The 15,233-nt window shown below is 40.0% G+C and overlaps 1 protein-coding gene across 8 annotated transcripts in view; it reads left to right on the top strand.

Moving 5' to 3' along the window:
- Window positions 1-15,233, top strand: part of Nebl (nebulette) — a 392,277-nt gene that overhangs the window by 133,971 nt on the left and 243,073 nt on the right. For all 8 annotated transcript variants that reach the window (NR_156125.1, XR_003953725.1, XR_003953726.1 and 5 more), the window contains one exon: window positions 10,802-10,886. Coding sequence is in view for 1 of the 8 variants with exons in the window: in NM_028757.3 (NP_083033.1) it covers window positions 10,802-10,886 (85 nt within the window). In the remaining 7 variants the exon portion in view is untranslated. The remainder of the gene's footprint in view (window positions 1-10,801; window positions 10,887-15,233) is intronic.

Below are 15,233 nucleotides of genomic sequence, written 5' to 3'. Positions count from 1 at the left end.
TTTGCTTTTATAGCCTGAAAACTGAGGAAACAAGCCACTTGCAAATTATCAAGTAAATGGGTCCTGTGAATTACAAAGAGACTCATGTGTGGTTCAGGCCATTTGTCTGCAGTTGCCTGGATCACTGTGTTGGGTCCTTTGTGGACTCTGGAGTTAATGCCTTGGCCCTGAGTGTAGACAGTGGTATATGAGTTGAGTAATGACCACGGCAGCAGTGTGCTCTTCTTGTTATTTTTAATTGTTTCCCTCCACAATTGATTGTCTAACTTTTGGCCATGAATTTATCTCTGAGACAGTAAAATGTTAAGGGAAAAGATGTAGCTGACTATATTACATTTCTGGCTTTACATCAGTGTTTTCTTAGAATTATCTGATGATTTCCTCCATTCTTTTGCTTTTATTTGTATTTGTAATTATCTGTAACAAAGGAATATATGTGAGAGCTTATTTTTGTGTGTGTCTCTATTTTTTAATGAGCTTTGTTTTAATATATTTTCAGGCTACTGTCATATCTTAGACTCCAAGTCCTAGATCTGCATGTGTTTGTCTTGACTGCAGTCAGCAGTATCTTTTGGTTGATATCCTGTACCCTCTTGTTTGTATGGTTCCATGATCAATATCAGCAACAGTGTATGGAATAGAAGCTCATTTCTTTCTTCAACATATGAGCTGTGTGTGTGTAACCATGCACATGTATATGTGTGCATGTGTGTGTGCATGTATAGTCACACATATTAATATTTTGCCTTTTCTGTCATAATTCAAAATCTGGTGACAGGTTCTAATAGCTGATAAGCATTTCCTAGTGTGGTGGGTCAGGTTTGCTGTGTAATCCCTTTGATAAAACCTTTCTTTCTGAATACTCGAGGGGAGTTACAATGGTGTCCTGCTGAGCCAGTAGATCAATAGGTGGCAAGTTGTTTGACCCTTGGAGCAAGCCGGAGAGCAGAGAGCGAGGGCTTGTGTTTTCTACCTCCTTTCAGCTGGGGCTTGTATTCCATGGATGAGGCCTCCATTATCATAATCCATTTTTCGCTTTCATGTTATCTACCAGCAGCTCTAAGAAGCCTCCTTTCTGAAAGGCACTCCCCATTTGCTTGCTCTAATTCTTTTTTTTTTTTTAAATCATAAAATTGATGTTTTGTAACCAGCGGCATTCTGTGTGAGTTGTTTATAGAGGTGCTGTGGGGAAGACGATTAGTGGTAGAATTAAGTATGAGATACAGCTGTGGAGGGAGATGTACAAATAGACGGCTCATCAGTGCATAGGAGGACACGGGGAAGAAATCCATTAAAACTGAGGTTCATGGCAAACATTGCGGTTAGAATTGTATACCTTTGAGTGATGTCAAAGAGTGATAATTGTCCACCAGCACATTTCTCCTTCAGTGGCTGTATTAGACAGAAGATACCCATACTGACCACATATATTATTTTGAATGCCTGAATCTATCAAGTTGGGGATTATTCCATCATTATTCAAATAGATCATTAGTGGAAACTTGAAGAATGTTTGCTGTATTTGTCTCTAGAATCTTCTGAACTCCACATACACACCATGGCACCCTTGCATGCATTTAATCTGAGAACTTTATTTATACAGTTATACGTACTTCGAGAAGAAAATCCAACAGGATTGTTCCAAATCATTAACAAAATTCCCCAAGAACTTAAAAAAAGATACTTTTATTTTTCATTATGTGTGGATGTGTGTTTGGGCATGTCAGGGCAGTGCCTGTGGGGACCAGAAGATGACGTGGGATACCCTGGAGCTAGAATTCATGAAGGTTGTGAGATGTTAGACGAATGCTGGGGATCCAACCCACACACTCTGCAAGAACAGTTGCTGCTCTTAATTGTTGACCCATTTCTCCAGCCCCAGAATTTTAAAATAGGTTTGTATATGCATGGTTGTATCCATAATGTAGGTGTGCCTGTGTCTATGTGTAGTGTCAGTGTGTATGCATGTAAGTATATGTGTAGTAGGTGCATATATGTCTGAGTGTGTATGTGTTGTGTCCATATATGTATTGAGTATGTGTAGTATGTGGGTTTGACTGTGCCATGGCATGTAATGTGGAGTTTAGATAACATTTGGGAGTTGGTTCTCTTGTACATTGTTTGAGAAAACAAAAGTCTTTTGGTCACCTGTGCTACCAGGAGAGCTGACTTGGGAATTTCTGGGGTTTCCCTCTTCTTTGCCTCATTCTGTGTATGGCACTGAGATTATAGCAATCATGGAGGTTCTGAGGATCCAAACTCAGGTCTTCATGCTTGAGAGGCAAGGATTTTATCTGCAGAGCCATCTCCTTAGTCCATCCTAGAAACAATTTGATTTTAGGAGTAAAACCCTCCGAGTTTTCTCAGTCTCTCAAATAATGACATTTTTCTTTACAGTTCTCAGATCAACAAAGTCTTTGGGTGCACGGAATGTGCTCATCCATCCTGGAGAAGGAAAGACAGTGCAGATAGACGTGCATGCAAATATGCTCTGACCTCAGAGGACAAGTGGAGGAAGACACAGGCTTGCCTTTGAGGGTTCAGACTTCTAAAGTTGGGCTTGTGGTGGGGGACAGCATGGTAGGTGATCATTCTGCTCAGAGGCAGCAGACAAAGCTTTTGCACACTCCGAGATGTCTCTTGTTCCAGCTGCAGCATCCTGGAGCTGGCTTGCATTCAGCTCTTCTAGGCATCAGATGAGGTCTTCCTTAAACAAATCTGTTAGCATTTTTTTCTTTCTGGAGAACCCAGTACCCCATAGACATAAATTCATGGGTTCATATTTCTGCCTGCAGTTGCTTCATCTCTCTCACATCCTGGGCCTCCCACCCCTTCATGGGGATGCACAGTTTCTGGTCAGCCGCCATGGCTCTGCAGGTGCTTTCTGTCCTCTGCAGTCTTGACTCCAGCTGTTTCCTTTGCTAGTTAGTGGAGGCTCTGGTTTCGTGATGCAGTGACAGAGTGTCAGCTGCTCTTTTCAGGGTCAGCATGGGATTCTTGGTCCCTCTCTGTCTCAACTTTCTTCTCTTTCTTGATCTCTGTAAACACCCCCCTCCCCTCCCCGCCTCTTTCTTCTATGCTTTGTTCTAGGTTCACACCATTCTAGGTGTGAACACAGACATCCTGAGCAAGGCACATTCAGACAGAATCCCGTGAGAAGCCAGCATCGTGACAGAGAGACTAGTGCTCCTTTCATCTGTTCTTCCAACCCACAGGGCACACTGGTACCATGCAAACCACAACCACAGGATCTGTTGGAAGCAGGACAATGTCTACTGTTACATATTGGATAGTCACTCCTGCTCTGATAAGCCAGACACCCTTTTTGATTGGCAAGTGAGATGATATGTTAGGTTTGCATAGACCCTTTCCTTTTGTGATGCTGGGGTTCAAACTCAGAGTTTCTCCTATGCTAAGCAGATGGCCTGCCCTGAGTCCATGCAGGTTCATATTTTGAATGCTACATGCCAGGGATTGATGATGAGTTCTGTATTTCACACGTTGGATATCTTTATTCATGTTTGTGTCTGCTTGCTTTACTTAGTAATAATAGGGTGAACTATGTTGAAATATTTCTGTTGGTGGATATGTCAATTCCCTTGCCTTATTAATTTTACATTCTTCTATTTTCATATATATGTTGATGGATATTTAAACATGGTTGAGGCTGATTCTAAGCTTATTTATAGTTAAGATGCACTTCTAGTAGTGATTTCAGCCTTTATCACCAGTACCTGCACAATAACACTTTTACTGTTACAAATAATTTTGTTTTATATTAGTATAGCTGTTTTATAGTAGAATGAAAATTATGACAGTAATAGGCCTTTATGTGGTATTTCCCAATTAAGTTTTTATGATTACAGAATTATTTTTCTCAACTGCTAAATTTCTATCTGTCTTGTTTATTCAGCTTTTCCTCAGTCCTTATTTCTTGTTTTTTTTTTTTTTAATTGAAATGAATAAGACTTTTGGTGCTTTAAAATTTTTATTTTTGTTCTTTTCACTTTCATGATATTTGAATTTTTATAGGATAATTCCATTTTTTATGGCTACCTGTCAAGTTTTATCACACATATTTAAGAAAAATGTAAAACTTAATAATATTCCAAATTTTCTTATGAAGAACCTTAGAATACTATAATTTTCATACTGTCAATTTGTCTAGTACTTTAGATTTGTCTTCAGAAATTCTCAGATGGTTGACATTGTTCTTGTTCCACACACTGTGTGCCTGTGTGTGCATGTGGGCACACTGTGTCTCTGGTACATGTGAGCATACTGTATGCTTCTGTGTATAGGTGGACACACTGTGTGTCTGTGCACTTATGTGGGCACACTGTGTTTATTTATTATTCTTACTTGCACAGTTGCTCTTTAGCATTGTCTTTCTGTAATTTTTTCTTTCTTTCTGTAGTGTCTCTTTTGTAAGTAGAGACATTATAAGTGACCCAATAGTAGTAATCACTTCTTAGTTTGTTCATTTAAAAATGGGTTAGGAGGATGTGGAGATGGCTCAATGGTTAAGGACATTGGCTGCTTTTCTAGAGGTCCTGAGTTCAAGTCCCAGCAACCATATGGTAGCTCATAACCATTTATAATGGGATGATAACCTTTTCTGTCATGCAGGCAGACATGCAGATAGAGCACTCAAACAAACAAACAAACAAACAAACAAACAAACAAATACTTAGAAAATATAAATGGATTTCCTATCTTTAAAGGTAATTTTGAGTGATAGGAATTATTGCTATGAGGTAGAATTACTCAGATTTAAGGTAAATATCCAAATTACATGTAAACCCTACCATCCCTTGACATTTAGGAACAGTTGTGATTTTGTTCCTTAGATAAAATTACTCATTCAGTAGAGTCACTCAGTGTATGAAAGATGGTCTAGTGCTGAGGTTACCCCCATAACTAAGAAATACAGAACTGAGAGGCCAACTTAGTAATACAAGATAATAACTTTTGCTTTTAAAAATGTTCTTAAGATTTAAACTTGTATGTTTGTTTTAAAAAAGTAGATATTATTTGAAAATTTGTTAAGACACTCCCTATTTCATGAAGAGTATCTTGCCAGGCATAAAGTCTGTATCCGCAGTCCCTAGATCATTCCCTGGTCTCATCGTTCTCTAGGAGGTTTCCCAGCATACATAGTTACATTTTTTTTTAAAACTATCGTCTTTAAACATGTAACACTCACAGCCATCAAAGGGAAAAAGACATAGGAAATACCCCAGAGAAATAAGCTGGGAGCTTTTAAGGTCTCTTTGAAGGGTCACACCAGAGGCACTTAGTTCTTCAAGAATGAGTTATGGCAGCACACACTGAGATGGTTCTTCTTGAAGCCCAACTCGATTGATTTGATAAAGTCCTATGAGTAAAGCTAACTACTAAGTATGGTCATAATGTTTTCAGAGAGGACCAACTAAGGATGGGGACAAATTTTTTCTGAATGTGAGTAGCACCAACCAGTAGGCTGGAGTTTCAGATGAAATAAGAGTTAAAAAGAATGAAGTCTATGAGACAGGCATTCTCTTCATGCTTCTTTGACATGATGATGTCACCTGCTCAGCTCTGCCATGTCTCCATGTCTTGATAAACTGAGACTTCTGAACCTATGAGTCAAACAAGTCGTTTTTCCTTTTAAACTCACCAGTGTTTGTCAGTGATGAAAGTCTTATTGATCCAGGGATCAAATATTGTGAAGCAGGAATCTCAGTAGATACTCTGTGCCTAGGTCTCTTACTGAGGATCTGGATATATAAAATAAGGTTTCTAAACTTCAGAATGTTGGTATTTCTGACAGGGTATGTTCTGTTTTGGCAGGTGGGGCTGCCCAGAATTCTATAGAATGCTTTGCAATATTCTTGACTTCTACCCGCTAGATGCTGATGGTGTACTTCTCCAGTGGGACACCCCAAATGCCTCCGGATGCTGTGTGTTGTTAACTTGTCCTCTGGGGATGGTGGTTGAGAAGCATCACATTAAAGCACAGGTTTAACCTTAAATACAAACAGAGGATCTTAGATTTATAACTCTAAATAGGTAACCACTGTCTTACATTCACAGTACATTTCAATTTCTAAATCTTTGCTATGTGATTCTAGCAGCAACCCCACGAGGTGGGCAGGAATACATCCCTTCTATATAGACTAAAGCAATGACACACAGAAGTGAATTCCCTCTGTGGGAGAGCAGAAAGAACAGAGTGCTAGGTAGATTGTTGACAGCAGACATGCAGTTGTAAACTCGCTATGATTCAAATCCTGACATTATCTGAACTGTTTTGCATGATTGCTGCTCCTCTGGTCTTCACAGTCTTTCACTTCTCTCTTTGATGATGTTCCTTGAGCCTCAGGTATAGGGGTTATGTTGTAGTTGTATCAGCTGGGGCTAGGCTCCACACAGTCAGCTGTCCTCTTCATTTTAACCAGTTATAGAGTTCTGTAATGGTCTCCATTTGTGGCCAGAACAAATCTATGGGTGAAGATGTTAGTTATACTATAGTTTGAAATTATATTGATCGAGGAAAGCGGCATTGGTAGGTCCTTCTCTAGGCTTCATGACCTTACCAGTTATAGGGTAAACTACATTTGCAGTATGAGACACAAATTCCCTTTTCTTTGAGCAGACCTCAAATCCAATTAGACTGATATTGGTTGCCTCTAAGACATAGGTGCCACTATTGCAGCCTTGGGATCACTTGCCATGCTTCTCATTTTTCATACTTGAAAAAGTTGGTTCTTGATTTTCTTGGAGCATTCATTTCACATCCCCTATACCCTTTATTCCATGTTTTCACTTCCAATATTGCAGAGATCAAAAGCTTTCTTCTTATAATAGCCTCATAAATAAATTTTATTATCCCTAAAAGACATTAATTTGGGGGAGACTTTTTCATAACCATTTAAATACACTAATGGAAGGAGCGAGGAAAAAAATCTGTGATACCGCCAGCACTTGTCTTTGGAAAGCTTCATTTCTCTTTCCTGGACTCTCATCAAGCACCGCCAGGCTCCCAGCTTATTTCATGCCTGGCTCTCTTTTCTTTTGGAGTGGACCTGGATGGTGGGTGGCAGGGAGATGAGACTCCAGCTTCAGAGAAGTTTGTCAGGTTAATTCAGATGAGTGTCACCATTTGGATATGACCTTGAGAAACCCAGCGTTTGACAGCATTTCCAGATCTATTCAGGTGGTGAATTAATGGGGCTTCACTTACTTTGTAAACACTACTTTACACAATGCACGCCAGTGCTGCCACCTCTCTAATTACACTTATTTCTTCTGAGTCTTATGCTTCCAACTCATGAGGTCTTCTTTTTCTTGACAGACATTATGTGAAGACCATAAACTCTTACATTTTGCTAGCTCTATTACTTGACTTGTCAAATCCACAGATTTTCATTTGTGTTATTACTCATGACCTGTGATATAATTTCTCACATGCATACTTTCTTTCCCTCCATATTTATTAGTTTGGTTATAAGACTAAACAAGAGGACTGGAGAGATAACTTAGATAGTAAAATACTTGCTGCACAAGTGTAAGGACCTGAGAATACCCAGGGCCCATGTTTAAAAGAAGCTAGATGTGCTTGTTTGGGATGCTAATTCTAATGCTCCATACATAGGAGAGAGGATTCCTGAGCTCACTGGCCAGCCAGCCTATCCTAATTCATGAGACTCAGAACAATGAGAGACCCTGAATCAAAAAACAAGGTAGACACCTGAGGTTACCCTCTGTCCTTCACACACACATGCACACTTCTGCACATGCATAAACACACATATGCTCACCACATACATAAATATATGGATGCACACACAAATAAATAAGGAAATAAATAAACAAACTGGGCTTTTCTCTCCATGTTGAGATTTTAGATAATTTCATTTTGTCACAGTTGTTACAGAAAGTTATATATGGGTTACCCTACTACAAAAAAAAAATCACTGAAAGGCAGGATTGAAAAGGATATTGGAAAGTGTGATGTCTTGGCATCTTTTTATAGTTGTAAATATAACTGTAACTTTGCACAACCTGTCAGTAAGTCTGCTGTTTTATAATCAGGTTAGCAAACTGTGCCTTCTAAAAAAAAAAAAAACAAAAAACCACATTTTCAGTTGTGTTTGAACCCTCTTTCTAAATAGGACTTCATATGTGCTGCTAAGATCAAACAAGTGAAACAAGAAACAAAGTGGTGTTTCTTTATTATGCATATATTTCAAAGTTAAAGTCCATTACAGCTTCTCATCATACAGTCCAATGGTAAGAAGAGGTGATTTCTGTGAAATGAGACTTCAGAATTAGAAGTCTTTGTGGCCAGTGAGGAACCCAGTAGAAATCATTTATATTTTTCCAATAGGACCCCTCGAGTATGTAAGGCAGTTTGTATCAACATTAGCATGGTTTTGGAAAGCTCATGAGATTTTTCACTCGAGCGAGTTGGCAGATGAAGAGTGGCTTCATAAAAAAAAAATGCCTTCCCACCCCAAATGAGTTCACCTGCAAGCGGATGTAGCTGGGGGTGAGTGGGCTAAAAGTTTCATGGCACATGCCAGAGTGCATTTTGATAGCAGTTTTAAAAACAGATAGTATAATAGATTTTTTTAAAAAAATGAAACATAGCAGAACCCCACAGATATCTCTGAAACTTTATGTAGTATCATAGAATACATTTTGGGAAAATTCTTGCTAAATTATTTTTTACAATCCTCAAGTATGGCAATCTACAGTTTCTACATTTAAAGTCTAGTGAAGTTCAAGTTTCAATCCATAGCTCAGTGGAGCTGTCTGTCTATCTCCACCTGTCTATTGTCTGGGGCATAGTGCCAAAGTTGTCCTTAGAAGGGCCTGGTACCCGGGGAGTCTTTGACTTCAGCAGGAGAGGAAGACACTATATCTACTGCAGATACTTACTAGAGTCAGTGAATATGCTGGTTAGCCACTTTACTGTGTACTTTCTTAGTCTGAGTGAGAAGAAGAAAAGATGAGAAATGATCTCTTGACAACATCAGTTCAGGAAAAGCACAATGAACCTGAGCCATTTAGGTCACCCATCCTTGGAAACTTGAAAGAGTGACTCTTCTATCATGATCCCACATCAACACAGCTCCAAGCTGTCACAAATAATGTAAATTGGGTTTGTATGCGCTCAGAGAAGACAAGAAAAATGTAAAGGTTTTTGAAGACTGTCAACAAAAACTAGTTAAAATGATTCTAATAGTTATGCGGGTAACCTCAGTTCCCTGGAACACTGATCCCGTGGGATGATAAATTGTTGGAGGATTTGAGACAGATAAGGCATGAATATACATCTTCCTAATATTTATTTCATAAGTGCCAATGCATACTGAATAGGTTTTAGAGAGTTTATTTGTTCTAAAAAAGGATTTCTCCATCAATGTTCTCTCTGGACGCCAGAGAAAGGAGTGTAAAAATAACCTTCTGCAAGAGAGTTTAAAACCATGAGTCTTTGAAGGAGTAAGAGAAACCACAGAAAGCTACACAGGTGAACATCAATAAAGGAGGGGCCAGGGAGTGGGAAAAAAGGAATGCATTCTTTGAAGGTAGGTCTGCGCTTTATGGGCTTTTTGCTGATGGAGTCACATCAGCTAGATTTGTCCTGTATATTTTGGCTGGGTGTTCACACCATGAGTGGGGAGGACCACATCCATGAGTTAGTGTTTGTTTATCTACACAGAGGGAAGACATGCCATTCCCCCATCTGAAGGTCATACTGAAAGGCAAGTTGCATCTTTGCCCAAGTGTAACAATGTATAACTATATCATGTGGCAGGTCAAACCTGCCCATATGATATGGCCCATCTTCATCTCTTAGGCTATGGGTATCTTCTCTTCATTCTTCCATTTCTTCTGTCTGGATTATTTATTATGTTTATCTTTAATTGACATGTAATAATTATCCATGTTTACGGGTATAAATAACATTTTCATACACGTGTACAATGTATAGCACTCAGTTCAGGGTCATTGGCATATCTGTAATGCCACACAAATATACCATTTTTGTTTGTGTTGGGAACAGCCCAAGGCTGTTTCTAGTTAATTTGAAATATCAAATTAACCAGTGTCAATCATAGTCACCTTACAGTGCTGGAGAACATGAGAAGTTATTCTACCTGATTGTATCTCTGTATCATTATCCATTTTCTTTCTCTTCATCCGTTTTCCATGCAAGTATTTACAGAACTTATGTTGTAAGCTAAGTACCAGTAGGACTGGAGATAGTACCAAGAGTATACTTTGACAAGGGACAGAACTGTAAGTTCTTACTGCCACAGAACTTTCTTAAGAAGGGTCATGAAGAGGCTAGTCAGAAGCTATGAATGAGGGTATGAAGCAGTATAACAAGGGGAGGAAAATGCATCCAGAGCCTATCTCTATCCCATCTTGGAGGCCAAGAATACTTCCCAGAGAGCGTGACATTTAAGCAAGACCAGAAGATAACCATGGTTATCAAAGGAAGTAGAGTGAGAAGTGGAAAGATGTTCCAGGCAAGAGGAATAGCAGTTCCATGGGAGATGGGAACAAGAAGGGTAAATCCAAGGACTGAGTGATCCCCTTGGCCAGAGCATGGAATAAGAACTCTGGAGAGGGTTGGACACAGGGGCTTAGGAGGATAGGAGCCTGGACTGGGTGGGACATGGGAACTCAGAAAAAGGACATTTCAAAATAAAGGGACAGCCAAGCAAAAAAACCTAAAAGATACTTACTAGATGTTTATAGAAAGTTGTTCTAATCATGATTTTCAAAAAAAAATGTTTCTTTGCAGACACTACCCAAAGCAGTCCTTCACCACAGTGGCGGATACACCTGAAAACCTTCGCCTGAAGCAGCAAAGTGAACTGCAGAGCCAGGTAACTTAAGTGCAGGAGGCTCGATTTATGATGCCAGTATTAAAGAGGACTCTTAAGCCATTCTTCTGAGAATGTTGGCCTTGTATTGTCCATGGCAGCCACCAGCCAGCACGAAGACTGACAGCAGGAAGTGTGGGCACCCTGGGTGAAAGTACTGCTCCCACTCTTGGATTACCACAATAGTCTCAGTTTTGCTATTTACACAGGACTAGGGCAAGTAAATGACTTCTGGTCAGAGTCAATGTTTCCCAACAATATTGATTTACTTGTTCCTAAATGTTTAAAACCATTTTGTAAGTAGTGTCTCCATACTGCATACGTGTGTGTGGGAAACACAAGGCATGGATCAGACTGCTTTGCATGTGCGACTCACACTCTGTGGACCTCACACTAGTGTCTAGCTGTGCCTTTTTTGGGTCACTTTATCCATATTCCTTCATATGTCATACTAACAGCACAGATAAAGATTAAAGCACCACTATTGGTTCCCAGTCAATCAGTTAAGATGCCAATTTGCTTTCATTATATTGAAGCACTTGGACTACAGCTAGGGTTCTGAGTTGCAGGGTTTTATATAGGGACACCCAATCTCAATGCAAATCACAGGACACAGGAAGCACAGGAAGATTTTACTTTGGCTGACACAGTAGAGGAGAGTGCCGAGCAACTTCTTGGCAGATTATTAGTCAGTGTTACTGTAGCGAAAATTGCACCAAGAAGGGAGGGAGAAAGAGAAAGGAGAGAAGTAGGAAGGAAGGGCCATGGACCAGCTACTTGGGTTCTTTGTGCTTCTCTGAAACAAGACAGTCTGACCTGATACCTCTCAGAGCGGGTCACAAGTGTCATTCGAGGTAGAGGATAAAAGCATTTTGATTTTTTTTTAAAAATTAAGTTTGTGAAGGGTTGTGATGTTCTGGAGAGGCCTTGATATAAAAAGGGGAAAGGGAGGAGAACTTGTGAAGAAAAGGGGTACTTAATCATCTTTGAAAACGTGAGTCTGGAGTTCTGTACAAGAGTTGACAGCGGCCTAGGGTGAGATCACTCTGTTGTGGTTTGTCTACTTATGATGGGAGCTTGGGATTGCCTTCAATATCTTTCTGTGGAACTTGGAACCATTTCTCAGTCCACTCGAAGGCAGGAATAGAGCACAAAGTAGAATTAATTGTTGGTTAATGTCATAAAAATTGGTTGGGAGTCAATGTATTATTTGTGTGCAATGCCTGGTGTGCTAAGCCATTAATGTCAAAACTGGGCACTGGTTTTATATTGGTAAAGACATCCCTGCTTTATATCCTACAGTTATTAGGACTTAGGTTCAGCCTAAGCATATTACTATGCTTTTCTTATTTCCAAGTCAGGGGTCATCAGACAATTATTGAGAATCAGTTTAAACATATAAGAAAATATAAATCACTCTGGCAATTGATTGCTTGTTTCTTGCTTGTTGCACACCCCAGTACTGCAGAAAATAGCTTCTAGTTAGTTAACATCCTTCTTACTGAGCCTACAGAGAATGTGAGGACAGAGGACCAGCACACATATGGAATGCCTAAACTTAATTGACAATATAGACTCTGAAAGAGGGATCTGTATAGACTAGATGGAACAGAGCTTCATGTCTGTGTGTGAATTGAGCCTTCAAGGTTAGGAGGATGTTGTAGCAACATTGACTGTCTTTTATAAGGATACAACTCCTTCTGGGCATGGTGATCATTTCTGGGAATCTTCACTCAGCTGAAGAGCCAGTACTCAATAGTTGCCTACCATATGCATGGCTTTGAAAATGCCATCAGAAAAGGAGCTTGTGACTTTGTGAAAGGCTAATTTCATCCTTTCCCATGTAGCAAGCTGCTGACTTTGGAAACCACATGAATAGATGATTTCAGGTGGGTGGGACACAGAGATATGCACACATATGCACACATATTGCTCACATATATGCACACATATGCACACATATATGCTCACAGAGATATGCACAAAGTTCTATGGGATCCCAGACAGTAACCAGCTGAAGGCATCAGATTCTCTGTAAGACTTTGCTCAAAGAAAGAATGGGCAGTATGGCACCAAGCAGGCAATGTGGGAAATTCACCTCCATTCAAACAACACAAACCCATTGACTGCTATGTACAAGGAGTTGGGAAGGGTGTTAGGGATCTAAAGTCATGACTTCATCAACTCCATCCTTGCTGCTTTCTAAGTATTAAAGGCAAATCTTTTGTTACCTCTCAATTGGCTCTTGGAGACAGGCATTTGTTGATTTTCTTATTTGAGTGAAACATCGATGATTTAAACAACTTGACCTTCCATCTTGCCTAATAAGGGGCCAAGCTTAGAACTAAACCTGGATCTGTGTGCTCCTAATGTCATAACCAGTACCCAAGTCCTGTTGCTGTGAAAAAGCCTAGAGATTGGGTGTAAACAAGGCATTGCTGTACGAAGGATGTGCAGTGCAAGTAAAGGAGGAACTGTGTGTGCAGTAGAGGTGGGAAGAGGCCGTTGGTACTTCGTCTGAGAAGTTAGTTACATTTCTGCTAACCACTTTTGGAAAACTGTGGAGTGGTATTTTCATTAATTATATTACTTAGTAATGGCATTTTAAAATCTAATTTTAACTTACTAAATGATCTGATTCTGCAACAGACATTTCCTTAGGGTCTTGATCTCTGCAATTTTGAGCAGCTCACTGGTTTGGGAGGAACCAACGATTAATTTTTTTGTATACTTAGTTTGGTAAATTGTGATGTTACATGGGTTATATAGACACAGCTTAGAGTCTTCAAACTTTGAAATTGTTTAGAATTCTTTGCAGTATCCTTCATTAGCTGACTTATCAAGTGAGAAAAAAATAAAGGGAACAACAAAATTAATCACAGTCCCATTTAGGCAGTTATTTATGGGTATGTGCCATCATATCTTTACCTGTTCACTCTTTTCTTCCATTCCCACTGTTTTGTGGAGGATGCTGATGCTGCTGATGCTGCCAGTGTTTCAATTACCACTCCCTGCCTTCAAGCATCTATGGGCTCTATAGGTGCCAACTTATCATGAGCAAGTGAGATTAAATGGTAGAAGACAAGCAAGCACTTTAGGAAATAGCATCCAGAGACTGTGCAAAACAGTGGCTAACAGGCATTCACCAACTTGCATAAGTCTGGGGGACATCCACTTGGCCAGCCACAGATGGTGGTAGATGTGGATTGCCCTGGAACCTGGTGATCAGGTGGTAGAGAGAAGGGAAAGCCGATTTATCATCACTTGCTCCTCTTTCATCAGAAATCACAAGGTGAACTGCTTCAAAATCATTGCGTCAGTAGTGCTTGTAAACCTGCCGCTGGTTTTGACAAGGACAGGAAGTAGATAATGATAATAATAATAATGATTCCCTTGTGGGGCATCTGGCTTTTATAGCTCTTGGGGATCAACATAATATCCTTTCTTCTCTTTATGGTAAGAAAGTGAGCCCTGGCTTGCTAAGAGATGGCTCAGTGGGCAAAGGCACTTGCTACCTAGCCAGAGGACCTGAGTTCAGTGCCTGGGACCCACCTTCTCTATTGAAGGAGAAAACCAAGTGCTCCAGGTTATCCTTTGACTTCCATGAGCATGCAAACACACACACACACACACACACACACACACACACACACACACACACACACACGCATGCGCACATGCACATGCATGTGCACACACATGATTGATGAGATAAAAATAAGTTAAAAAGAAATTGAGCCTTGATTTCCACAGATATAACTTTTAAAGAAAAGTTGGAAGCCAATTGTGTAACTTGGAGAAATCGTAATGACCTCCAGCCAGATGACATACTCCTCACAGAGGGAGTTCTGTGAGCTTACTTTTTTAATACTGTGAAATAGGAAATGTCTATCTTTCTAGCCTGGGTGGTCCGCACTCGCTTTGAGAAAGAGAAAGCTCAAATGTTGTCAGTTCTCTGGGTCAGGAGTCTATAGACTTTTTTTTATTGCCAGGGAAATGATTTTTGTTTAATAGTTATTCAGTGGACACCTATCTCTTTCCACAGAACAAAATGAGGCTGTGCACCTACGGCCAGGCAGGGACAGACTCCTGCGCCCTTGTAATTCCCACTTTTCCTTCTTCTGACACATCCAGAGTTGAGACCCTAAGCTTTAGCGGGCGCCACTTTGAAAGATACGACTCAAAATGAAGATGAAATGTTAGTAGCTTCCTCACTTAGCTGTTGAGAGGACCAGCTCAGCTGTTTGCAATCCTATTGGAAGCAATAGGAGTTGGGCCTCACCGTGTTCTTTAATGGAGTATATGTAATTTATGATCACTGACACCATGAAAGAGCGAGGGTGATTATGG

Source organism: Mus musculus, chromosome 2 (assembly GCF_000001635.26).
Source record: "Mus musculus strain C57BL/6J chromosome 2, GRCm38.p6 C57BL/6J".
Taxonomy (NCBI): Eukaryota; Metazoa; Chordata; class Mammalia; order Rodentia; family Muridae; genus Mus; species Mus musculus.
The sequence above is the reverse complement of the archived record's forward strand: the minus strand, read 5'-3'. Positions and strand labels throughout refer to the sequence as shown.